At 40.2% G+C, this 25329-nt stretch overlaps 1 protein-coding gene across 2 annotated transcripts in view; it reads right to left on the bottom strand.

Annotated features, from left to right (window-relative positions):
• The window catches only part of KCND3 (potassium voltage-gated channel subfamily D member 3), a 324678-nt gene extending 299750 nt beyond the window's left edge, over positions 1–24928 (bottom strand). For both annotated transcript variants that reach the window (XM_051993025.1, XM_051993026.1), the window contains exons 1-2: positions 24819–24928; positions 11828–13008 (exon numbers count right to left, since the gene is read on the bottom strand). In XM_051993025.1, coding sequence (XP_051848985.1) covers positions 11828–12933 — 1106 coding nt within the window. In that variant the 5' untranslated portion in view covers positions 12934–13008; positions 24819–24928. The remainder of the gene's footprint in view (positions 1–11827; positions 13009–24818) is intronic.
• Positions 24929–25329: the final 401 nt, after the last annotated feature.

The following is a 25329-nucleotide window of genomic DNA, read 5'->3' as shown; positions in this document are numbered from 1 at the left end:
AAGGGAGGCAATCTGAGTTTGGGCAATAGACCAAACTGTTCAAGATAGCTGTTGGGCCCCAGGGGATTATGACAAAGCTGTTGAAAATAGAAGACCAGGACTCAGCCTACGTACCTAGTTAACCTAAAATAGGTTTAGTAAAATGCCAAACATACCCAGGCTTATCTGGAAAGATTTATTTGATGTACTTTTTATTTCCCCATAGTAACATTTCTTTAATTATTCTTTTTCCTTGTAAATGATCCCCTGGAAACAGCACACCTGGTCTAAGCAGGTGGGCCAGAGGAGGGAAAAGAGAAAGGAGGGACAATTCTCAATGTGATAAACATCTCACAGTGGCAGCAAAGGAAACAGGATTCAGGAGGCATAGGGATCTGGGCATGGGCAAAATCCTGATTCCATTGGATTCATTGTATTGAGCCTTGGATTTGACTTTTCGAAGATTACAGCTGAGAAGAAGCCAGTGCCTGGGGCAGTTTCCCAAATGGAGACAGATCCTACTTTTGATGTAGGCCACAAAATTCTGTATGTGACCATCTTCTGCCCAACACAGAAGCCTGAACAGGAAGAGAGAAGCTCCTTATTCTGGGATTGGACAAAAAAGTCCTCAGGTGGGAGAAAAATCAGTAGGGCAAGAAGCTGCAGACTGGCTCTGGATCTCTGGGGGAGAGGGAGGGCCAGACAGCTTTGTATTTACACAGTTTTAAGGCAGAATAATTGCTGCTCCTGGGAAAGAACCATGTTTATGTTTACTAGTAGTCTCATAGCAGCAAAAATAAAAACAAGATGCACAAAAGAAAAAAGGGAGAGGGAGAAAGGGAGGAGAGAGAGGAAAAAAGAGGGATAGAAAGAGTGAGAAAGGGAGAAGGACACACAGAGAGAAGGACAAAGTAAGAGGGACAGAGAGAGAGAAGGAAAAGGGGGCAGGAGGAGAGATGGAGAGGGAAAGGGATGGGGGAAATAAGGAAGAAAGGGGGGACAGAGAGAAGAAAAAAGGGAGAAAGGGAAGGCAGAAAGAGAAGGGACAGAGAAAGAGAGGAAAAAAAGAAAAGAGAGAAGGAAGAAGGTGAGGGGAAGGGAGAAGAAAGTAGAGAGGGAAATATCTAGGAAGAGAGAAAAGGGGACAGAAGGAGGGAAGGAGAGAAAGGGGAACAGAGGGAAAGAGGGGAAAAAGAGAAAGAAGGAAAGAGAGGAAGAAAGAAAAGGAGGAAGATGGAGGGGAGGATAGGAAGAGAAAAAAGAGGAAGAGAAAGAAAGGGGTGGGAAAAGAAGAAAGAGAGGGGCAAGAGAGGAAAAGATGTGGGAGAGATGAAAAGGGAGAGAAAAATGGGATGAAAGGAGAGAATAATAGAAAGAGGGTGAAAGGGAAGAAGGGAGAAAGGAAGAATAGAGGGAAGAAGGAAAGAGGGAAAAAGAAGAAGGAGAGAGGAAGAAAAGAAGGGGAGAGTGAATGAGTGTTTGACTATTCCTTGAGATTCTGGAAGGGAGTTATAAAATGGGTACCATCAGAGCTGAAATTAAGTTTAAAAGGTAAGGTTCACAACTTTAAACACCCATAATAATTTCAAATGGGCCAAGGGACAATGTACCCAAGATCAAAGAAATGGCAGTTATTCCTGCTTGCGCATGTCTCTGTTTACCTAGACTCACAATGTATGTCTGTCATGACCCCAATAATGGGGCTGCTCTGTGCTTCCTCTCTTCAAGGTAGAAATGATATTGCCCAAAAGAATCAGCATAAATCTGTAGACTGCCTGGTTCTGGGGATAGTTCAGAGCTAGAAAACTTACTCCTCATCTCCTGCTCCTACCTTGTGGGCTATGGCCCAATGGGGGAGCTGTGTTTTTCCCTCCCTCCCAGGGCTAACCATTTTTAAGCCTCCAAGGCTTGAGCCAAATAACAGCCAATGAATTCTGATTCTGGTACTGCTGGAGGGAGATATTATCAAGGCACTCAAGCAGCCCCTGGGAATCCTGCCTGGAATTCTGGGGAAAATGAAGGGCAGTGGAATATGGCAGATAAAAAAAAATGAAATCTGGAGTCTAAAATCAGTTTTGAGTCCTAGTTCTATCCCTTAGAACCACAGAATCTCAGAGTTAGAAGAGATCTCTAAATCTGGCAATGGATAAAAAAGCCAGACCTGGAATTACGAAGTTTGTCTTTCAGTCATGTCTGATTTTTTGTGCCCATGGACCATAGGATACCCTTCTATTTTCCACTATCTCTTGAAATCTAAGTTCATATTCAGTTTCCATGACACAATCCATCTCATCCTCTGCCATCCCCTTCTCCTTTTGCTTTCAATCTTTTGTCCCAATCTCTCACTATAGGGCCAAAGTCTTTAAGCTTCAGTTTCAGTCTTGACATTCCAAAGAATAGTCTGAATTAATTTCTTTAAGTATTGACTGATTTGATCCTCTTAGTGTCTAAGGGACTCTCAAAAGTCTTCTTCAGCACCACAAATTGAAAGTGTTGATTCTTCATCTTTCTTTACAGTTCAAATCTCACAGTCATGCATTGCTATGAGAAAAATCATACTATATAGGGACCTCAGTCAACAAAGTGATATGTCTGCTTTTTAATATGCTATCCAGATTTGCCACAGTTTTCCTTCCAAGGAGTAAATGTCTTTTAATTTTATGGCTGTAGTCACCATCTGTAATGATCTTTGAGCCCAAGAATATAAAATCTGACACTATTTTCATTTTTTCTCCCTCTGATAACCAGGAAGTGATGGGACCAGTTGCCAAGATCTCAGCTTTTTTGATGTTAAACTTAGTCAGCTTTATACTCACCTCTTTCACCTTCATCAAGAGTTTTCTTAATTCCTTTTCACTTTCTGCCATCAAAGAGATATCTTCTGCATATCTGAGATTGTTGCTATTTCTCCTGGCAACCTTCATTCTGGCTTTTGATTAGTTCACCCTGGCATTCACATAATACTTTCTGCATATAAGTTAAATAAAAAAGGTAACAAAATATAGCCTTGTTGTACTCCTTTTCCAATCTTAAGTCAATCAGTTAGTTGTTCCATGTTCAGTTCTATCTGTTGCATCTTGACCTACATACAAGAGTCAAGTAAGATGATTTGACCCTCTCATCTCTTTGAGGACTTACCACATTTTGAGGTGATCTACATAGTCAAAGTAAAGAAGACCTGAATTTAAATGCTACCTGTGTGCCTCTGGGCAAGTCACTTAACTCCAATTACCTCAATTTCCTCAGATGTAAAATAAGCTGGAGAAAAGTAATGGCAAAACCACTCCTGCATCTTTGCCAAAGAAAATCCCAAATGTGGTCATGAAGAATCAAAACCAATAACAGTATCTGAAAATACCCATAAGACTACCAAAGATGACCAAAAAAGAAAATGATAAATGTTGGAGGGGCTGTGGAAAAATAGGCACATGATGTATTCTAGTAGAGTTATGAACTGATCCAGCTAATCTAGAAAGCAACTTGGAGCTATGCATAAGTTACTAAACACTGCTTGCCTTGTGCCCAGATTGATAATAATATGTCTATATCTATATGTTTATATCTTTTAGACTTCTACTGAAGAGAAACCAAAGAAAAATGAAAAGGTTCTATATGTTAAAAAAAATTGACAGAAGCTCTTTTGATAATGACAAAAAAACTGGAAACTGACGGGATGCCTAAGCTTTGGGAAAATGAATAAATTGTGGTATACAAATGTTATAGAATACAATTGTGCTGTAAGAAATGAAGAAACAGATGATTTCGGAGAGACTTGGATGAATTGATGCAGAGTAAAGTGGACAGAACCAAGGTCAATTTACAACATCAAAAACAAATTATAACATCAATATTATAAAAGCACTTTTAAGGACTTTTAGAACTTGATGAAGAATAAAGTGAGAAGAACCAGAACAACTTATATAACTGCAAAAGACAACTTGGAAAGCTCATAGAACTATGAGAAATATAATGATCATCTGTGATTCTACAAAAGCAACAATAAAACATACTGTCCATCTCTTGACAGACATCTAGGGTTCAGAATCAGAATTTTATGGCCAATGAAGGAATTTGTTTTGCTTGACCATCCATAATTGTTATGAAGAATTTGTTTTTTTTCTTTTTTTCTCTGTTTTCTCCCAATGGGGTAAGGAGTGAGAATGAGAAAGCTTTTATTAAAAAAACAATTGTTTTAAAAGAGGGTGCCACAGATATGGGATACTGCACACAATTTCAGATGATCTCACTGTCTTTTCTTTGCTATAAGATGAGGATGGATAATCTATAAATGTTTGTAATGCAAAAAAGCATATTAATAAAGAGAGAGAGAAACAGAGAAAGACAGAGAGACAGAGATAGACAGCCACAGAGAGAAAGAAAGACACATCCAGAGTGAGAAACAGAGAGAATCCCTTCTGCAGTCTTTCTAATATGATCATCCAATCATCCAATATCTGCCAGCAGGGAGAGAAACTGCTGTGGCCTGAGTCAGCCCATTCCAGTTTTGGACAATATTAATTGTTAGGAAGTTTTTTTTAACTTATACCAAGACTAAATCTGGTTTTCTGTAGATTATAATTATAGTTCTGTCCTCTAGAGTCAACCAAAGTAAGTAAAAGCCCACCCTACCCCTTCTTTTTTCCCAAATGAGAGTCCCTCAAATAAATGAAGGGGATACTCATACAAAGATAACACAGTGCATTGAGTGTTGAGTCTGTAGTCAGGAAGACCAGAGTTCAAATGTGGACTCAGAAACTTACTATCTGTATGACCCTGGACAAGTCCCTTTATCTCGGCCTGATGAAATTTTCTCATCTGTAAAATGAAGATGAGAATAATGCTATTTCCCAAGGTTGTTGTGAGGATCAAATAAGATGATATGTAAAGTGCTTCCCAAAGTTTAAAATACTACATAAATGTTAGCTGTGATTCTTGTCATTATTCCTCATCTGTGTATTTAGGAGTTTCATCTACCCCATCAGACTTGAAAATTCCCTGAGGGTAAGAAATGTCACCTTATAAAATTTTTTATTGAAAGTGTCCAACAAGGTGCACTGCACACAAGGCAAACATTTGCTAGCCTCCTGAGCTTGGATAAATCATATCATATAGTTTCAGTTTCTCCATGTATAATATGGGGAAATAATATTTTTGCTATCTATCCTACTACTGTTATGAACCATCCCATTTTACTGCTGGAAAGCTCTAATGACTTGGAAGCTTTTCCTTCTATGAAACCTAGATCTACCTCTATAAACGGTATTAATATCTTATAGCTTCAAATTAAAACACACACACACACACACAAAACAAATGAAAACACACTCAGAGCTCTTCCCTCTAAGATAGAAAAATTGAATATCCAATTTTTTATTATTTTGTGTTATGAAAATTCTTGTTTGATTATAAGTTAAAATAAACAATAAGTAAAGGGGAAAAGGAAAAAAATCTAATATTACAAATGTAATGTCATGTGGAAACATTCCAACCCTTTAAATGTTTAAAGCTAACATATATCCCAAAAGCAGAGGTGTGCTGGTAAATATTTAACAAGTGGCTCACTGAAAAAATGTTTTCAGGGCACATTTTTAAATTCAGTTTGTACTATTAGCATTTTCTCAATCACTTTCTTAAGTCTAGACCAGTGAAGATAGGAAATGGAAATGGAGCTATTATGTTGTATATAAGGATCCCTACTGGTCACATATTGAGCTAGAAAATCACACATTAACATTTTCTATGTTTTATTGTGTTTTTATTTATTTTGTCAAATATTTCCTAATAACATTTTATTCTGGTTCAGATGCACCGTGGGAGTGTTGGAGGTTGCATGAGGCCAGTAGGAGGTTTGTTTAATACCTCTGGTCTAGGCATTCAATGACACAAATCAAGCCCTTATTTGTAACATTTGCCCATTTCTGAATTGTAAATAACACACTGCCAATTTAACAATTAGCCCTCATGGTAAAAAGCTTGCTCCAACACATCCCTGCAAGCCATTTCTTTCCCAGATTAAACATTCTTAGTTCCTTTGACAAATTCTCTTATGCTATAAAGTTGAGGTCTGTTAACATCTCGGTCTTTTGTCTTTGGATACTCTTTAGATTATCTATCTATCTATCTATCTATATTGATATCATATATATAACTTTAGTTCATAATGCTCCAAGTATGGTCTAAACAGGGCAGAGTACTTTGCGATCCTTACCTCTCAGTTTATATATATGTATGTATATACATATTATATATATATTATATTACATATGTACATATAATATATATATATGTATATATCTCCTTATATTTCTCTCAGAATAGCCTAGGGTCTCTAAGGAGTAATATAATTTTGGACTATTTAAGTATCCAAAGACAGAAAAGGTCAAGAACTGGACAGTGCACTGACCCAAGCAAACTGACACCAATCCAGCAGAGCCTAAATATTGTACTGTAGAATGTTCTTGACCAAACTGACTTATCTCCCACAAATACTATACTACTTGAGATTGTTATTTGATAGAGAATTCAATTCAATTCAATAAGCATTCATCAAGTACCCACTCTGTACCAGGTTTTGTTGCTAGGGATAGAAGATACAAAGAAAAAAAAGGAAACCAGTAGAGCAGATTATTTACACGATATAATTGAAGCAAATGAATCCAAAACTATGAAAAGAGTTTACTATTTGATTAAAACTGCTTAGGGACACTAGAAAGCAGATGGCAGAAATTAGACATAGACCAACATTTCACACTATGTACCAAGATAAGTTCTAAATGAATATGTGACGTAGACATTAAGGGTGACGTTATAAACAAATTAGAGAATGCAGAGTGAAGTGAAGAAAATCAAGAAAACAATTTATACTATAACATCACCAATGTTAAAACAAACCAACCAACAAAATTTAGGATTTAAGAATTCTGATCAGAGTAATGGATGATCCAAATTTCAGAGGTCTATTAATGAACCCACTTTATGACAGAGATTCAGGAAAATGTACATGTAGATACACACATATATCTATATCTGTATGTCTATGTTATGTATGTATAAAGACATGACTCATGCAAGAATTTGTTTGGCTTAGCTATGCTTACTTGATACGAGTTTTTAAAAAATCTTTAAAAAAAGCTTTTCTTAAGGAAGGGGTGGGGAGGTAGGGAAAGTGAAAAGATTTTTTGTTAACTGGGAAAAAAATTAAGTATAACATAGGATCACAGATTTAGAAACAGGGGGAGGTGGAAACATTGGATTGATATCTAGTCCAACCACAGATGAAGAAACTGAAAAGTTTCTAAAGAGGTCTAGTGGCTTGCCTACAATCATACAGTTCTGGGGTTAGAATTCAGGCCCTTTAACTCCAAAAGTAACATGCCTATAAGAAGGAGAAATATAAGATATGCAGAAAATAAAAAGAGGAGAGGGAAGAGGGAGGAATAGAAGAGCCAGAAAAAGCCTCAAGCAAGAGGTAACACTTGATCTAAGTAAGCCTTGAATAGAACTTAGGATTCCCAGAGCTGGAGGACGATCATTCTTGGCATCGGAGATGGTCTGTATTCCTCTCATTTTGCCTGTACCTCGAGTTAGCCTGGAACATTGTGATTCCTTGCTGTGATGTGAGTCTGTCCCCACCCACAGAAACTTCAGCCCTTGAGAACTGTCTGCTTGTTGTTAATTTCCTTAAGGGAAAGAGCCCTTGGCTGTCTGAAACCCGGAGGATGCATTATGATCAGATTCTACGGGGCAAGGTTCCAGGGACAATCTGGGCTGTATGGTGCTCCCTGCCAAGCTGTAAGACACCTAGAGAGGTGAGGACTAATAGGAGCTCACAACTCTATAGTGCTTTATGGTTACGGGATGTATAATGTGCAATATTTCAATTAATCTTCTCAACAACCCTGGGAAATAAATCACTTTATTTTACAGATGGGGAAAACAAGTCTCAAAGCAGTTAAAGAGATCTGCCAAGAGAATTCCATAGCTAGAAAAGGGCAGCCCTGGGATTGGAGCCCAGATTTTCTGACTACTAGACCAGTCCTATTTCCATTATAGTTTCCTGTAGGTGAATTGTCATCCACAGGGAATAAGCCAGAATATCCAACTGGAAGATTAACTAAAAAGTCTCTTTGATGCAGTTTTTTATGGTTGGAAAACTCCTTCAGATGCCTGTCTGAAAAATTCTTCAAAACTTGTGTTAGTTCTTGGTTATTGATCCTTATAAGCTCAACCCCTGGGATCTCCTAGGATTAGATAGTCTGTGTAGTCAAAATGGTACTGAAGTACGAATCAAAAGGCCTTGGAGTTTTGGTTTTATTTGCCAGTTATGTGACCTTTAGCCATGGCACTGACCTACTCTTAGTCTGTTTATCCTTCTATCAAGTCAAGGTAGTAGTACTTATCAACATTTTTTATAAATTGAAGGGCAGGTTAGAGGGAATTTCCTTAATGAGATTCCTTTGACCAGAGGAATCAAGACCTGTTTTTTTTTTTTAAGTGCTTATTGTAATGGTCAAGAAAGATGAAAATTAGATGGAAATTATATGGAAAATGAAAAAGCTGCCAATCCACTGTAAATTATAATTCAATTCAGTTCACTGAACATTTGTTAATTTGTCAAGAAATCTTAAAGCATTATCAAGATGCTAGCTATTAAGGGATAAAAACAAAAACAGGCAGTCCTTTCCCTCAAAGAGTTTACAGTCTTAATGTGGGGTGGGGAGGAAAGAAAGGGAATATAGCACATACACAGGTAAATATGATTAAAGGGAAAGGATAGGAACAAATTTTTATTTTTATTAAAATAAAATGTCAGTTTCTTTAGGGTAGAAAGTCTTTCACTCTTCTTGTCCATAGTTAAATTGCATTTGTGTGCCAGACGTAGGACTTCAGTCCAATTCTTCTTGCCATGAAGGCCAGCCTGCTATTTACTCTGCTGACTTTTCTGTGAAATGTTTAACTGGATAAACAGTTGCGTGATATGATGGATTGAGGGCTGACCTTGGAATGAGAAGGACCAATTCCAATTCAGAGACAGATCAGTGTGACTGTGGGCAAGTCAATTAATCGTTCTCAATTTCAGTTTTTGCTTCTGGAAAATGGGTATAATAACAACACTTGTCTTCCAGGGTTGATGTGAGGATTTAATGCTTTATTTGTAAAGCATTTTAGAGCACTTAATTAAATAAATGCTAGGGATTATTACTGTTTTTATTACGTTAGAATAGAGATTGTCCTTAACCTTACCAATAATTTTAAGTAGTTAGTTGCTCATCATTATTTCATGGGTAAAGTAAAAATTGTACTATTCAGAACCTATTCTGCTGAAATGATTACCCTCCTGGAAATGTGAGGGTAGGGCAGAGAAGAAGAGGAGGATCCTCTTGGACAACAAATCAGTAACCCCTAAACACCTAGGAAGAACACATGAGAAAGTCAGACCCAAAGTTTACTTTGGGTATACAATAAATAATGGAAGGAAAGGAGAACTGTGAAAGACTAATGTTGGCTGACCAACCTTTCCCCCATCTCCCCTCCAAAACAAACAATGCAAGATGCAATAAATAAAAAGCAAAGCCAGAACAGTAGAAAGGACAGATTCTGCTCCTAAGAGGGCTTCCTTGGAAAGCAAGGGACTCCCTTTAAATAGTTGTCAAGCAGAGGATGAATGATCTGGACCACTGAGGAGGTATGGATTGGTTATTCAGATTTGGGTCGGCCTAGATGGTCTCTGAAGTCTCTTCCACCTCTGAGACTGTGTACTATTTATAAAACCCTGAAGAACACAGTACAAAGGCTGTTGGGTGGGTGTTTCCTGCCTCTGTCTGGGCCACTGGTTACACTCAGATGGCTCCCCTTTCCTCTTCTCTGTTTTCTTCTCCTTCTTTCTTGCCTAATTCAGGCATCATCTCCTACTGCATTCCTATATTATGAATGCTCCATCCGGAGAGCTGGAAGCCGAAGAATCTCAAAAACTACCAACATCTGGATAATTGTACATCCTGTACTCCTTGGAATTTATACAAAGTTTTGCAATCACTAGTCTGGGAAGAAGTTACAAGACCTCTAGAACGCAGCTTCTTGGAAGAATTTACCCAAGCCTTCTAGAACCCAGTGGGTTGTTATCCCATATGGAATCTCATAACTGAATGGGGGGCATGAAATTACGATTTATTATCAGTAAATACTTAATTGGTAGACCTTTGTATATATTTGTGTAACCAGAGTAATATAAAAATTTCTTGAATAAAAGTAAGTTGTTAGCAAAAAAGTTAAGAAGTCCTACTCTAGAAAATTACAGACCACTTATAGAACCCATTTGCTGGTCTCAGAGTTCTTCCCTTCTACAAGTCTCTTAATAAAGGGTGGAAAATAGGAGGCAACATGGTATCCTAGATCAAATGCTGGATTCAGGAGTCAGGATAGTTTGGCTGGTTGGTCACCTATTCCAAGAAGGGCAGAAATTCTTATTTATCCTAGTTGCTATTTACAGTCAATAGGGCCTTCACCTGAAAAGATCCAGTCAGGGAGCCAAAGGGCAAACTTCTGTAAAAGAGCCTGCCAGATTCTGCTGCCTTGGCTTTCAACAGGCTCTTAGATACCAGAAATGGCCAATGGCATCCTTCCTTCCTCCCTCTCCTTTCTCCTCTTTCTCCTCCCCCTTCTGACTTGTGGCTTCCCGGACCCAGCAGAATGACAAATGTAATCATTTTAAAAGGTCCCATCACCTGCTCAGTCATTCCCAATAAGCTCACACAGCACTATGGAAAGACTGACACCCGAGTCGTGGGGCCTCAGCCAGAAAAAAAAATCAAATCACCAGGATGCAACCAACAAAATTGTCAAAGACCAAATAAAAAGCTTCATGAATTCTCCATCAGCAATATAACGCTTCCTGGCCTAAGCAAATATAGATCCGGTATGTGAATTGTGATAGGATTGCATTAGCCTCAACAACTTCCAACAGCTGGAGCAGAAACCTCTAAGAAATACATGTTTCTATAAAGCTGCCTTTATTGGTTATAATCCTGTTAGGGTGAAGGCTGTAATCTCTTTCTCTGTAAGCCCCTTTCCTCTAGTGGAAGGCTTCTCATTCACGAGTCATAAATACATTTCTGTTTCATTTGAAGCTGAGAAAAAAAGAACCCAGACTGGATGGATGAGGAGTTCCATGTGTACTATCTCTCCCCCACTCCCAAGTCTGCCTCTCCCCTCCAAGGCTGGCGCTCCCTTTGTGTCTGACCACGTGATCTGTTCAGATCATGTCCCACTCGCTCGGATGTCCTATACAGTTTAGCCACACATGAACAGAGAAAACAGGATTGCTCTTCCCTTGGAAGGGGGATGGGGCGTAGCGCTTTCTAGGAGCCCAAGTTCAGAATTACAGAGAGAAAGTCTGCCCAGAGCCATTCAGTTTCTGAGAGTCCACTGAAGAGAAATACAAGCAAAACAAACAACCTTTGAATATGCTGGGGAAAGAATTCTACACAAGAGGAATCCATGGATTGTGACTTATGTTAACTAGCGCAATACCAAAGGACACCCTCCCCATAGCAAATTACTGAAGCTCCTCACTTCCTGCCAGAGGATCAAGCCTTCAAGGACCTGACACAGGCTACTCATCTAAAAATAAGATGGTCAATTTTACTTATAAACATTAGAAAATACATTTCAGGCTCCAGACACCAACTCCACATCACCTCTTTCCTTTATTCCATTCCCTCAGAAGCCATGGTTCCCTTATGCTTGGTCTGGAGTTTCCTCCTAACTCCTGGGAAACATATCCTCCATTCCCCCACTCCGAGTCTGCATGGACCAACTTTCACCTGCACAAGTTGTGAGCATCACTTACCCCAATGTTGTCATGGTGACAATGGTATACCAAAAGGAAGCCGGGATGCTTGTGAATTTGCTGGCAGAAGAGCCCTTCTCGGCGTAAAACATCACAGTGGCAAAGATAATGATAGCCATGGTGAGAGAAAAGAGAAGGAAGCCCAGCTCTGACGCGCAACTTTTAAGCGTGTAACCCAGGATTCGTAAGCCCTGGGAGTGCCGGGAGAACTTGAAAATTCTGAAGACTCGGAACACCCGGAGCGTGACAAAGGCGCCGGATACATCCTCATTGTTGGTCATCACCAGGCCAATGTAGTATGGCATGATGGCCACCACATCAATGATGCTCATCACACTCCGGATAAAGCGGTAGCGGCTCGGTGCCGCAAACAGCCGTAGCAGGTACTCAACAGTAAAGATCATGACACAGGCCGTGTCCAGGCAGAAGAAGGCCACCGCGTAACGCTCCCCACATGGCAGCTCCTTGTTCCCAGGCACCGTGCCACAGGGCACTGTCTCCACCACATTAGTGATGACAGAAACGGCAATGAAGAAACCCGTGACATAGTAGAAGACCAGGGCCAGCGTGCTCGTGTGCGGATTCTCAAAGGCCCTCCACATGGTCTGACGGAAACTGAGCGACGGCAGGGATTCCTGGTTGTTCTCAGAGTCATTGTCATCCATCAGCCGTTCTGCATTCTCCCGCTTGCGATCCTTGTACTCTTCATAACAACAGTCCCCAATGATCTCTGGAAGGATGCCATAGAAAGCCAGCTCGTCATCATAAGCAGAGATGCACTCGTACCGGGGGTAATGCAGCTTCCCTGTGCGGTAGAAGTTGAGGACGCAGCGGAATACCTCTGGGTCTCGGTCAAAGAAATACTCCTTGGTGTCCTCGTTGAAAAAGAATTCTTTCTCTGTGCTGCCAAGTAAGGTGTCAGGATAGCGCTCCAGGGTGGTCCGCCATGTCTGGAATCTGCGCCCACTCACATTGAGGATGATCAGTTCATCTTGCCTCTTATTTTTGTCAGCTGGGGCCAGGGGCATGGGGCAGTTGGCCACGGGCATCCAGCCAATGGCTGCTGCCCTGGCAAAGGGCAGCCAAGCTGCGACTCCAGCAGCCATGGTGACGCCAGCTCTCAGGACAAGTTACTGTGTCTTGGAAGAGTCACACACCAGCTGGAGTTAGCTCAGCAACCCCTGAGGGTGAGAGAAGAAAAAGAGGGTGGGTCAGAATGGAGAGAAGTAAAAAAGATAACATTCGGAGGACAGGGCTAAGCCACTAGTGTCTCTGTCTCTTTCTCTTCTCTCTGTCTGTCTGTCTGTCTCTTTCTCATACACACACACACACACACACACACACACACACACACACACACACACACAAATGCAGTGGACTATATTGCTCTTGCCCTTTCCATTCCTCAGCCATATCCAGGGCAGCTAACATAGGTGCGTACCTGACAGATGCTAGTGACTCACTGACAAATTGTCAAGTTCCAAGAGAGCTTGGAAGCATTTGGAAGGGAAGCATGCTCAACAAAGATCTGGGAAGACAAGACTATAATCAGCTCTGAAAGGTTATGGCCCGATTACAAATTCAAACTGGGAAATGGGTAAATGATTTCTCATTAAAAGAATTTAAAAGCGGGATAAACATGCTAATTTTTATTTCTTCACCAACCAAGGCAATTAGAAAGTTGGGGGGCAAGAAGCAGAGAAGGAGCAGCAATAAACATATTCCTTTCACTTATTTCCCTAGCCAATAAGATGAGATGCCCATATTAGATCAAATAAATCCTAGGATACCAGTTCATTGTGCAAAAGGTCCAGGAGCTAAGTCCCCTTTTGACCCAACTAATCCTTCACCTCCAGTTTACAGGTCAAGGAATGAATGACTCCCCTTCCTCCCCCTTTAGGGCTTAATCCAACAACTGTGACAAATATAATATAACATTTATAATATTAATAACATAATTGTAAATGGTTATTAATTCAGAAATCTGAGGTACTGACTTTCAAACTTTTTGAGTATGAAAATCCCTTATGGATATAAAAAATGTCAAGTACTCCCTCCACTGGCTCACTGGTCCTTCAGCTATCATGTTCAGGCATCAATTCTTTGACCTTCTACACATATGTCCTGCTCACACACAGGTTCATTCTAAATGCAGACCTACATGTGGATGCCCTGGCCGCACACACCTCCCATATTTGTATGCCCCATACGTGACACATATGCAGGTCCATTCTTCCCACTAGATGGGAATTTGTGAGAAAGTGAGCTCAGGATTAATGGGAGAAATGAATACTATTACCGTTACTACATTGCTATCTAATTTTGCAATATGGGTTCTAAGGTGGACCAGAAATAGGCAGAGTATGTTTGTGTGTGTGTGTGTATGTGTGTATGTGTGTGTATACACACATACAAACATGCATGCTCTGCCTAAAACTTATGTCAATATAAAATGCCATTGTTGTATGGGGAGAGAAAAGTCAACTTTCCATTATTTGTGATAATGTGTGGATGCAGGAACTCAGACAATCCCCAAATAAAACTATTTGACTTTGGAATGCGTTATCATCTCAACTGTATCCTTTCATTCCCAAAATCTAAGTACATTGCACAGATCACATAACTATGGAGTACTAGGAATTCAAACTTAAGTAAAAAAAGCTTATTTACTTTCTTAATTATTTAGGTGATGTTGATAATAACCAACTATTCATATTAACACAGGACTTTAAGGTTAACAAAATATTTTCCTCCAAAACAAACAAACAAACAAAAATAATCTCTGTGAATACTAAAAGTAAATATGATTATTCCAGAATTGCAGAATCTTGATGGAAGGAACTAGAGGTAAGAACAACTTTATATACATATTATATTTTGCCAAGACAATTGGGATTAAGTGACTTGCCCAGGGTCACATAGCTAGAAAGTATTGTGTCTGAGACCAGATTTGAACTCAGGTCATCCTGACTTCAGGGCTGATGCTTTATCCACTGCACTACCTAGCTGCTCCAGAACAATAATAATCTTGTTAAAGTACTTTAAAGGTTTGCAAAGGATTTTATCATTTTCATCCATGCAATCTTCTTGTGAGATGATTATTCCCATTTTACACATTGGGAAACTGAAGCTGAGAGAGTTTCAAAGATATTCCCAGGGTTAAATAGGTAGTAAGTAAATCAGGCAAGATTTGAATTCAGATCTTCCTTCTGTTATCCACTGTGACACATAGCTGTAAGAATTCTCTCTACCATATCCTTTCCAAGTGTTGTTGTTCAGTCATTTCAGACATGTCTGGCTCCCCATGACCTCATTTGAAGTTTTCTTGGAAAAGATATTGGAGGAGTTTGTCATTTCCTTTTCTGCCTCATTTTACAGATGAGGAAACTGAGGCAAGCAGGGTTAAGTGACTTGCTGAGGATCACATAGCAAATAAGTATCTGAGTTCACATTTGAACTCAGGTCTTCCTGACTCCGGACCTGGCATTCTATCCATCACTACACCTAGCTGGACTTCCTTGACCAAAATCCATTATTTTTGTACAATTTATAACCACTGTTATTATTTATGACCAAAGAGAGCAAATCTAATCCCTTGTTTTAATAAAATAAATTCTTTTAAGACAAAAAAAGAAATTTTTATTGCTGTCTTTTGTTTTTATGTCACATCATTTGCAAATATATCTGTTCCCTTTTCCTCCCCAAATCATCTTGGTAGAGAACTAAACCAGGTTGAAAGGTAACTGACAGATAGTGAATTGAGCAATGTCTACCCCAAATATGTGAAGACACCCCTTGGCAGAATGGGCAAATGAAAACAATTGGTTCCAATGACCATGAAGATGGCTAAGGCAAAAAGCTATAGTGCTTAGGGTTTTAGGCAAGCATTGAAGACATCATCTACTTCTTCCCAGTCCATTTTCAGTTGTCTTGATTTTTGTCCTGTTACTAAACTTCAATGATCCTGGAAGAGAGAGTGAGGCTGAAGACTTTGTGCAGTTTACTTAAATCCAATTTATGTACAAATCAAGACATGACCTGGGATGTCACTGGTCCTCTTCAAAAATGAAGGACAAACAACAACAATCCTTCATTTCCCAACATGGCTTTTCACCTTCTAGAAGCCAACTAGCTTCTAGAATGCTTTCCTTAAATCTTCTTTTTTTCAGATTAAACATATTCATCTCCTACAACTAATCCGTGGCTCAATCCCTAACCCATCACTCATTCTGATTCTTCCCCAGGTAGCTGATGTTGTTCCAAAAATATATAGCCCTAGATTTGTAGACTCTCTTATTAGCTATGTGGTCTTGGATAGATTATTTATTTTCATTAAGATTAATTTTCTCCTCCATAAAATGAAAGGGATAAATTTAGTTATTTTGAAGGTCCTTTCCAACTCTAAATCCCATAAAAGATCATATTCAAAATCTGTGACTGGTCTGGCCAAGATCATCTAAGTGAACTCGCTTAGGATCATACAAGTGACACAGATAATTTGAACTCAGGTTTTCTCCTGAGTTTAAGAAATAACTTCTAAGACTAGTGATTTTGACATCATTTTAACTTTTGATATTCAAATAATTCTGAATTCTTTGAGAAAATGTGAAAAAATATCTAGGGATGGGAGAAATTACATTTTTATTATGGCCAACCTCTTCTCCAGGATTCTTCATTTTCTTCATGTCATGGATCTCTCTAGCTCTCCAGGGAAGTCCAAGAATCCCTTCTTAGAAAAATGTTTTCAAAGGAATAAAACAAAAATACACAGAACCACAAAGAAAACCAGTTACACGGAAATATAGTTACCAAACTATTTTTTAAAATGTTCATGCTCTCAACTTAAGAATTCCTGACCTAAATATAAAACTCAATATATGTTCATGGTGTATTATGGTGGCCAAGCAAGCTAATGTCATCTTAGGAAAAGCTTTCCAGGAACAGAATGGTGATGGTTTCACTGTACTGTGCCCGCATATGGAATATCGAGTTCAATTCTGGATGTCTCACTTTAGGAAGGATGTTGGTAACATGAAAAGTAATGAGGATGGTGAAAGTCTTGAGTTCATGGCCCATGAAAATGGGTTGGATGGATAAAGGGTATTTTGTCTAAAGAAAATAGAGTATGGGATGGGGAAAGGTTGAGAGGAATACGACAGCTGTCTTCAAATAGCTGAAGGGCTTTCATGTGAAAGAATGAATAGATTTGCTTTGTTTGGTCCCAGGGGATAACTCTACAATAAATGTGTAAGAGTTGAAGATAGGCAAAAAAGTTCAATTTAAATTTCCTCCCAGTTAAAAGCATCCAAAAGTAGAATGGATTGCCTTTGAGCAAAAGTTGGATGATAACGTATGTGATCAAAGGAATTCTGCTGTCAGGTACAATTTGGAGTAGATGGCTGCTAAGGCACCTTCCCACACTAAAATTCTGCAATTTGGAGGATTTAGGGTATCTTTATTTGAAGCAATGACTTCCGATAATCCTCAAATAACTGAAGAGGCCAAATCCCATCGCAACAAATTCCAAGGGATGTCTACATTTTCTTTTGTTGCATTAAATATCCATTTAAAGGGACAATGTAACTATATTTTTCTCTCTACTGTTTTGTTGTATTAAATATCCCTCTAAAGACATAGTATCGCTATGTTAGAAGGAATCCTGGCTTGGAGTCAGAAGGACCTCGTTCAAGTCCCAGACTCAATGCTCACTAGCTGTGTGCTCATTGGAAGTCACATAAGCCTCTGGGTCTGTTTCCTATCTATAAAATGAGGCTAATAAGACTTGCACTAACTACCCTTCAGGGTTATTGTGAGAAAATTGCTTTGTAAACAGCAAAGCTTTCTATAAATGTCAGCTATTACTATAAGTGGGACATTGCTAAGGACTTAGAAATCTTTTTGTTACAGAGATTTGTTCGGGATTATAGTCTTTTTACTGTTTCCTTGTGCATCAGCTCCCTTTTCTTCTCTCACGTGCCTCTCAACATTGCATCCAGTTGATCAGCATCTCACCAAAGTTTACTTTATCTGGTATCCCCTCAGGACTTAAGAGTACCCACATTTCTGTTGGACCTTAACATTTACAAAACCCTCTGTTCGCAACAAACAAACCTATGAGATAGATGGTACGAGTGTTATCTCCCTCTTACAGAAAAGTGAGGTTCAGGGAGAGGTATTATGCACAGTTAAGATGTTGGATATGAATCCAAGACTTCTGCCTGCAAGGCCAGGTTTCTTCCCACCATACCATGCTGCCTTGCATCAGATTTGCACAACTTTATTTGTTCCTTGGTAACACTATGAAATTGTTTTCATGTGTGGAGGTTCTGTTTCTCCAATCAGATTACAACGTCCCTGAGGATAAGGAATGGGTTGAGTGAACTAAATTCAAAGGCTGGTATTGTCCACAACTCTCTGTGAATCCTCAGGCAAACTAAGATCTTTCTGTGCCTCTATTTCTCCTTCTATCTGATGCAGAAAATAATTAAGAGTTTCGCCCCTCTCTATTTCTGAAGGTAAAGAAAGGGGGATTCAGATGCCATATGGGGAAAAGCAGTGCATAAGACATCCCCCACATACAGTCACACCAAGAAAACAGAATAACTGGTTAGGGTACAATCAGTTCCTGATTGTGGTCCCTAACAGAAGAAAACTGTGACTGAGTCAATCCCTTGGATTTTGGAATGCATTACAGAACTGTTTTTCCTCTGCTTGGAAGAAAGGGGGTATGTATAGAGAAGAGATCACTAAGCTTAAAATCAGATGAGATGAGTTTTAATTTAGGCTCTGACAACACCTGTGTGACGATAGATAAGTAACTTACATCTGCAAAACATAGTTTCTTCATTTGTAAAAATGGAATAATATTTGCATTACCTATCTCATAGGGTTGTTGTGGGAAAAGCATTCTGCAAACCACAAACTCTGTAAATATGAACTGCTATCATTATTGGAATGACAGAAGAATCTATCAGTATTCTTTGAGCACACGATGACTTACACAAAGATGCTAAGTGGCTTGGGGGGAAGCCAGATTGGTCTAAAAAAGTCTGCAGAGAGAATATGCCCGATGAAGAGGTCAGAGATATGAGTATTTAAAATATTATACCCTCTGATTCTCTGATATCTATAGTGTCTATGATAAATATCTCCCTGGGTTCAAATGGGTGTGGCCTAGCATCCCAGAGAATGAAAGGCTATCTATGTAAGATCTCTACATTCATTAGTGTACACACACAGAATCAGACTCTTTCTCTCTCTCTGTCTCTTTTCTTTCTCCCTCCCTCCCTCTCTCTGTTTCTCTCTGTCTTTGTCTGCCTGTCTGTCTCTCATCTCTGTCTCTCTGTCTCTGTCTCTATCTCTCTCCTAAGACATATTTAGGATCAAAGGATAGCAACTCAGTCATTTATGGGACCTCAAAGATAATTTAAATCAGGTTTTTTATTGAATACATAATAAATATGAGCATTAACAGTAAGAATCTAACTCAAGGTCACCCAGGTTAGTAAATAGACCCACTAGCTCCAAATCCAATGCTCCTTTTAACTGTACCATGCTATGGCTTAGGTCAGAGGAGAAAAACTAAGAGTATGGATGATGTAGTAAGAAGACTGTAATTAAAAATATGGCAATCAGAAAACAAGAACCTTACTTAAAAGATCAAAAGCTTTAGAGTTAAAAAGGCACTGAGAGGCCAAATCCAATTCCTTCTTTTTACACACTTGGAAGATAAAAATCAGAGAAGTCTTGGGATGTTAGCCCTGCTCCACACACAACTAGGGCAGGGTGCTTTCCCCTGTACTCCTGCGCCTCCTAGTTCTGTAACATTTGGCAGGTGATTTCATTTTTCTGGGTCTTAGCTTCTTCATCTATAAAATACGGCAGTATGGTATATGAGAAAGAAGATTGACCTTGGAGATGAAGACCTAATTTTGTAATATGATTCCAACATTTAGTAACTCTGTGACCTTGGGCCTTCAGCTTCCTTATCTGTAAAAACAAAACAGAACATAACACTCATTATCAGCAACCTCAGTGGATTGTTGAGGATCAAATGAGATATATAAAGTGTTTTGTAAACCTCAGTGCTATATACATTTGAATAAAAATGAGACTTAAATGATCTTTAAGGTGCTTCTCTAAAATTATATCATTCTGTAAGAGCCAAGAATCCTAAGTGGAGGGGGGGGGGAATACCTGTGGCTTATCCCCTCACATGAGGAGTCCCCAAGATTCTCTAAGAGCAATTTTCCTCTCTACAAAGCAAGACAGACAGCAATAGTTTTTACTGTGAGGCTCAAGATCCCTTGAGTCTCTTCATTGGGAAGAGAGTTTCTTTTGAATATTACAGAGTCAGTCTTGGGTATAGCTTAGGGAACTAGGGCACAGAATCTTTACAGCTCATGTCTTACATGGCCCTAACCCATCAATGGAAAAACCATCATACCTTTTCTCAGCAAGCTGTCTAGTGAGCAGCACTGGCTAGCCCCTGTGACTCTGGATCAAATTTTAAGAACTGTGCCTTCTACGCTGTATTGCATTTCTTCTCACCATAGAGACCCAGACCTAGTCATTTGCTTAAGTAACTATACCATGACAAGTTACACTCAGTAGAATCTTCCATGGACAAAATTCCAAGTTTTGTGTCTCAGGCCATTGATGCTCATCTCCCTATTCCTTACTAAAACTATATTCTCATCTATAAAATTGGAACAGTAATATCTGTAGTAACTATCTTCTTGGATTTTGGGGAGTTTAAAATGAGTTAAAGTTTCTAAAGTGCTTTACAACTTTAAAAATCTAGACAAAGTCAAATATTATCTTCTCATTTTTCTAACATTTATATAGCATTTTATGTTTTGCAAAGTGCTTTCTGTATATTAATTCAGTTCTTCCCCAGAATCTTCTTTAATCCTCAAAATAACCCTGTGAAATAGATGCTATTATTATCTCTGTTTTTTAGGTGAGGAAACAGGGTGATAGACATGAAATGACTTGCCCACAGTCTCATTGCTTGTCTGAAGCAAGATCAAAGGCTTTCCTGACTGAGTTCAGTACACTATCCATTAAGTCATCCTATCTTTCTTGAGATCCATTTTCTCTGATTATCTAGTACTCAATGCTGACTGCTGCCAAACTTTGCTGCTCCCAACTCCTTGATTCTGCCTCTTATCTTAATCATTCAAGATATTTTTTTAAAAAAAGAAAACAGACATTTATCAGCCTCACAATAAAAGCCAATTTGAATCCCTCAAAATGATTTCAATGTAGAAATTATGTTTTGAAGGTTTTTATTTTTTTCTTTTAATTTTAATAATGTTTTTATTTTAAGTTTTGAATTCCAAATTCTAACCCTTCCCTTCCTACTCCCTGAGATAGTAAGCAATCAGATATAGGTTATACATGTGCTATTACATAAAACATTTCCATATTAGTCATTTTGTACAACAAGAGTCGAATAAAAGAAACAATAGAGTGAAAAATAGCATACTTCAGTCTGTTTTCAAATAATAGCAGTTCTTTCTCCAGAAGTATTTAGTAAATTTCATCATTAGAACTTTGGGATTGTCTTTGATCATTGTATTGCTAAGAATAAATCATTTCCATTTCTTCATTGAACAAAATTGTTATTATTGTATACAAGGTTCTCCTGGTTCTGTCCACTTCATGACATATCAGTTCATATAAGTCTTTCCAGGTTTTTCTAAAGTCATTCTGCTTGTCATTTCTTACAGCACAATAATATTGCATTATAATCCTAATACAACAGCTTGTTTAGCCATTCCCCAATTGATGGGCATCCCTTTGATTTCCGATTCTTAGCCACCACAAAAAGAGCTTCCATAATTATTTTTGCACAAAAAGGTCATTTTCTTCCCTTTTAGATGTTTTGGGGATATAGACCTAGCAGTAGTATTGCTGGATCAAAGAGTATTTAGTTTTATAGCCCTATGGGCATAGTTCCAAATTTTTTGAATCAGTTCACAACTCCACCAACAATCCATTAGTATGCTAGTTTTCTTACATTGCTTCCAATATCCAACATTTTCATTTTTTTTTGTCTGAAGTATAGGGTACCTCAGAGTTATTTTAACTTTGTATTTCTCTAATCAGTAATCATCTAGAGCATTTTTTTTCCATATGAGTATAGATAGCTTTTATTTCTTTGTCTGAAAACTGTTTGTTCATATCCTTTGACCACTTATCAATTGGGGAATGACTTGTATTTTCATAAATTTGACTCAGCTTTCTACATATTTAAGAAATAAGCCCTTTATCGGAGATACTGCAAAATTTCCCCCCAGTTTTTTGCTTTCCTTATAATTTTGGCTGCATTGGTTTTGATTGTGCAAATTTTTCCATTGTCAAAATTACTTATTTTTAATTTTGTAAAGCTCCCTACATCTTCCTTGGTCCTAAATTCTTCCCTTATCCATAAATCTGACAGATTAACTATTCCATGCTCTCTTAATTTGCCTATGGTATCACTTTTCTTCATGTGTAAATCACATACCCATTTTTGACTTTATCTAGGCTCAAGGCATTTTACAAACTGCTTTCTCATTGTAGAAAGTGAGAGGTCATGGAGGGAGGACAATCTGAACAAGCCACTTTTATGTCTTTAAATCCTTAAGGCTAACTTTCCCTATTCATTGAGCCAGGGCTACCTTCTCAAAGAGGTCAAATAACCAATTCAACACTTTCCAGGGGGTCAGACAATTGCTTCTCTCTCTCCTTAATTCTAGCATCTCTTCCTTCCTGTCCTCAGAAAAATGCAAAAAGGGGCAGTTTATTTCATTGATTACATGTCTTACTGGGGAAGGATATGTGTCTTCTCCTACTCTGCATTTAGCCTGTGTTTGAGCCATACCTTCAGAACAACCCCACAAGCAAGACCCCAATTAATTCTTTCACCATTCTAGTGTCTCACCCCCTGCCAGGCACAACAGCTCACCCACAGTCAGCCCTAGTATGCATTCCTACAACAGGCAGAGCATCCCGGCCCCGTTTCCAGCCAATGGCACAGCATATGCCTTGAATGTCAGGGTTTTACTAGGACGTGTACTCTTCCTAAATGGAAAACCTGAAGCTATTTTTGTTTTTGACAGCAGAGTTTGGCAGTAAGGGGGGGGGGAATGGGGGTTGGAGAAGAGAGATACCCCCTGAAATGATAAAGACAAAAAACATAGGAGAAGGGGAATGAATGGATTTCTCCCTGCTCTAAATAGAGTTGGCAGCATAATTCCCTTAGCTTCTCTTTGGGGTGGGAGAGTTTAGCCCTCGGGCTTTAGATTTACTTAAGGCTATAACTTCCAAACTGGGTTAAAGCCTAAAATGCCACAGTCACCTGCGTGAGAGTCCAGCAAAGAATGCTGAATCCAAAAGAAAGTAAGGGACAAAGAAGTCAGTTTCTGTTTTCAGATTCCTCAAATCTGTTCCCTCCTAGCCCAAGAGATAATATTTGCAAAGGTCTTACCCTCTGCCCAACACATAGTAGGCACCAAAATCCCTTCCCCCCTTCCTTCCAAACAACCCTATTGAGTTGAATTTAAGGCAAGGAGAGAAGGGCAAAGATGATGGTTTGATAAATGCTTTAGCTGAGCCCGGAAAGCTATCCTTGAACTTGACTAGGTGAACCATTCCCCTGACCCCAAAAAGCTCAGACCATCTGATCCACAGAGACTTGTTTTTCCTACAGTGCCGCTCCTAGGCCACCCAGAGCACTTTCCTAACTGTTTTTCCTTCCTCTTCCAAAGCAAAAGTGGGGGAAAAGATCTCTTTCCCTCTTTTGTGGGTTCCTTATATACATGCATTTTATCCCACAAATAGCTTACAACCAGAGATAAACACAGCAAGAAATATATTTGTGTCAACATATCCACAATATATAAATATACCCCGGGGAAGGTAGGATCACCCTATTTGCATATACATGCAGAAGCATTTATGATTCCAAAAAATCATGCACATGGAAACGAGGTGAAGGGGTACAAAAGATGTGTACACACATTCGTGCAAAATATATATTGTTTGCTATCTAACACATATTTGCTTCCTCAGAACATTTCTACGTTTTCTAACCATGCGAAGAGGTGAAGAGAAACCACCCGTTCTCTAAAGCAATAAAATGGAGATTTTCCTTTACCAGTGAATTTCGGGTCCTAGCACCTCAGCCTGTTGCTTGTATTTCTGTCCCGACCCCAATAACAGCAGGAAGCATTTTATGCTGGGCTTAAGTTCCAACATCAGGAAAAGCAAATAAATTCAGCTTGCCCGGATGACTTCGCTTATACTCTCACCTACTCCTCTCTGAATAGCTCAGAAAACATACCCTTTGGCTCCATCTGCCCAGGTCTCGCAGAATCAGCCTTTGATTTTAATAGGACACCTTCGGGAGTGGAAGGATGGAGCGGGACTGGGACAAAAGCAGCTGTTTCGGCTCCATCTGACTTCTAGGAGCACAGAGTGCTAGGCTCACGCGGGGTTGGAGAACTTTACCAAGCGCTCTCCCTTTCCTCCCCGGCTCCCCTGCCTTAGGAAAGAGCAGGAGTACAGAATCTCTCCCCTCTGACACCTCTCTCTCTCTTCTGATATCTCCGAGTAATCAGTGCCTCCGGGATTCTAAGGGACCCGGGGCAAGATAGAGGTTCCCGGCCCCAAACGAGAGTACAGCTGGGAGGGATAAGCAGCAAGTGAACATCAAAAGAGAACACTGGACTCCAGACTATCGGCAAGGGAAGGGCGCCCCAGAGCCGGCTCCCTACCCCTCCTCCCGAACCAGGGGACCGCGAGCTGAGCGCGGAGCACAGCGCCCCCCGCCCCGCCCCCAGCGCTCCCCAGTCCTGGTGCCCAGCCCCCAGGGCGTGGGGGAGGGACTCGAGTGGGCAGCCGGAGCAACAGGCGTGGGAGCAACACCTGCGGACCCCTTCCCTCCCCCTCCTCGTCCCTTTTACCCCACCCCCAACCCTAATTCCTCGTTGGTTCCTCTTACCTTGGGCGCAGAAAGCCCCCGGCCCCTCCCGCGCCCAGGGCTCCCGGGGAAGCTGCAGCCCGGAGCCCAGAGCCGGGGTTTGGCCGAGGCGGAGGGAGCCCCAGCAGCTCGGCGCCGGGAGCGTGGAAGAGGTTCGCGGTGCTCCTCGGTGAGGTGAAGTCCGCTCGCTAGCTCGCTCGCTCTCTCCTTGCGTCCGCCAGGCACTCCGTCCCTCCTCCTCCCCCGCCGCCTCTCCGCCCGGGGCTCGGCAGCGCGCCCCCCTTCCTCCTTCTTTCCTTCCTTCCTTCCTTCCCTCCCTCCCTCCTCGGCTGCCCGCCTCGCTTGCTCCTTCGCTCGCTGCCCCCGCCAATCCCAGCGTCGCGGGAAGCCGAGACCAGCGGGCCACCGGCTGGATGGATAGGTCCCTCTCCCTGGGGGGGAGGCGGCGGGGGCGCGGGGCGGGGCCAGGAGGAGGAGGCAAAGCGGGGAGCCGGAGCCGTGGGTGGGTGGGGGGATGATCTGGAGAAGAAGA

Source organism: Antechinus flavipes, chromosome 4 (genome assembly GCF_016432865.1).
Source record: "Antechinus flavipes isolate AdamAnt ecotype Samford, QLD, Australia chromosome 4, AdamAnt_v2, whole genome shotgun sequence".
In the NCBI taxonomy this organism is placed as follows: domain Eukaryota; kingdom Metazoa; phylum Chordata; class Mammalia; order Dasyuromorphia; family Dasyuridae; genus Antechinus; species Antechinus flavipes.
This window is presented reverse-complemented; position numbering and strand designations above follow the sequence as displayed.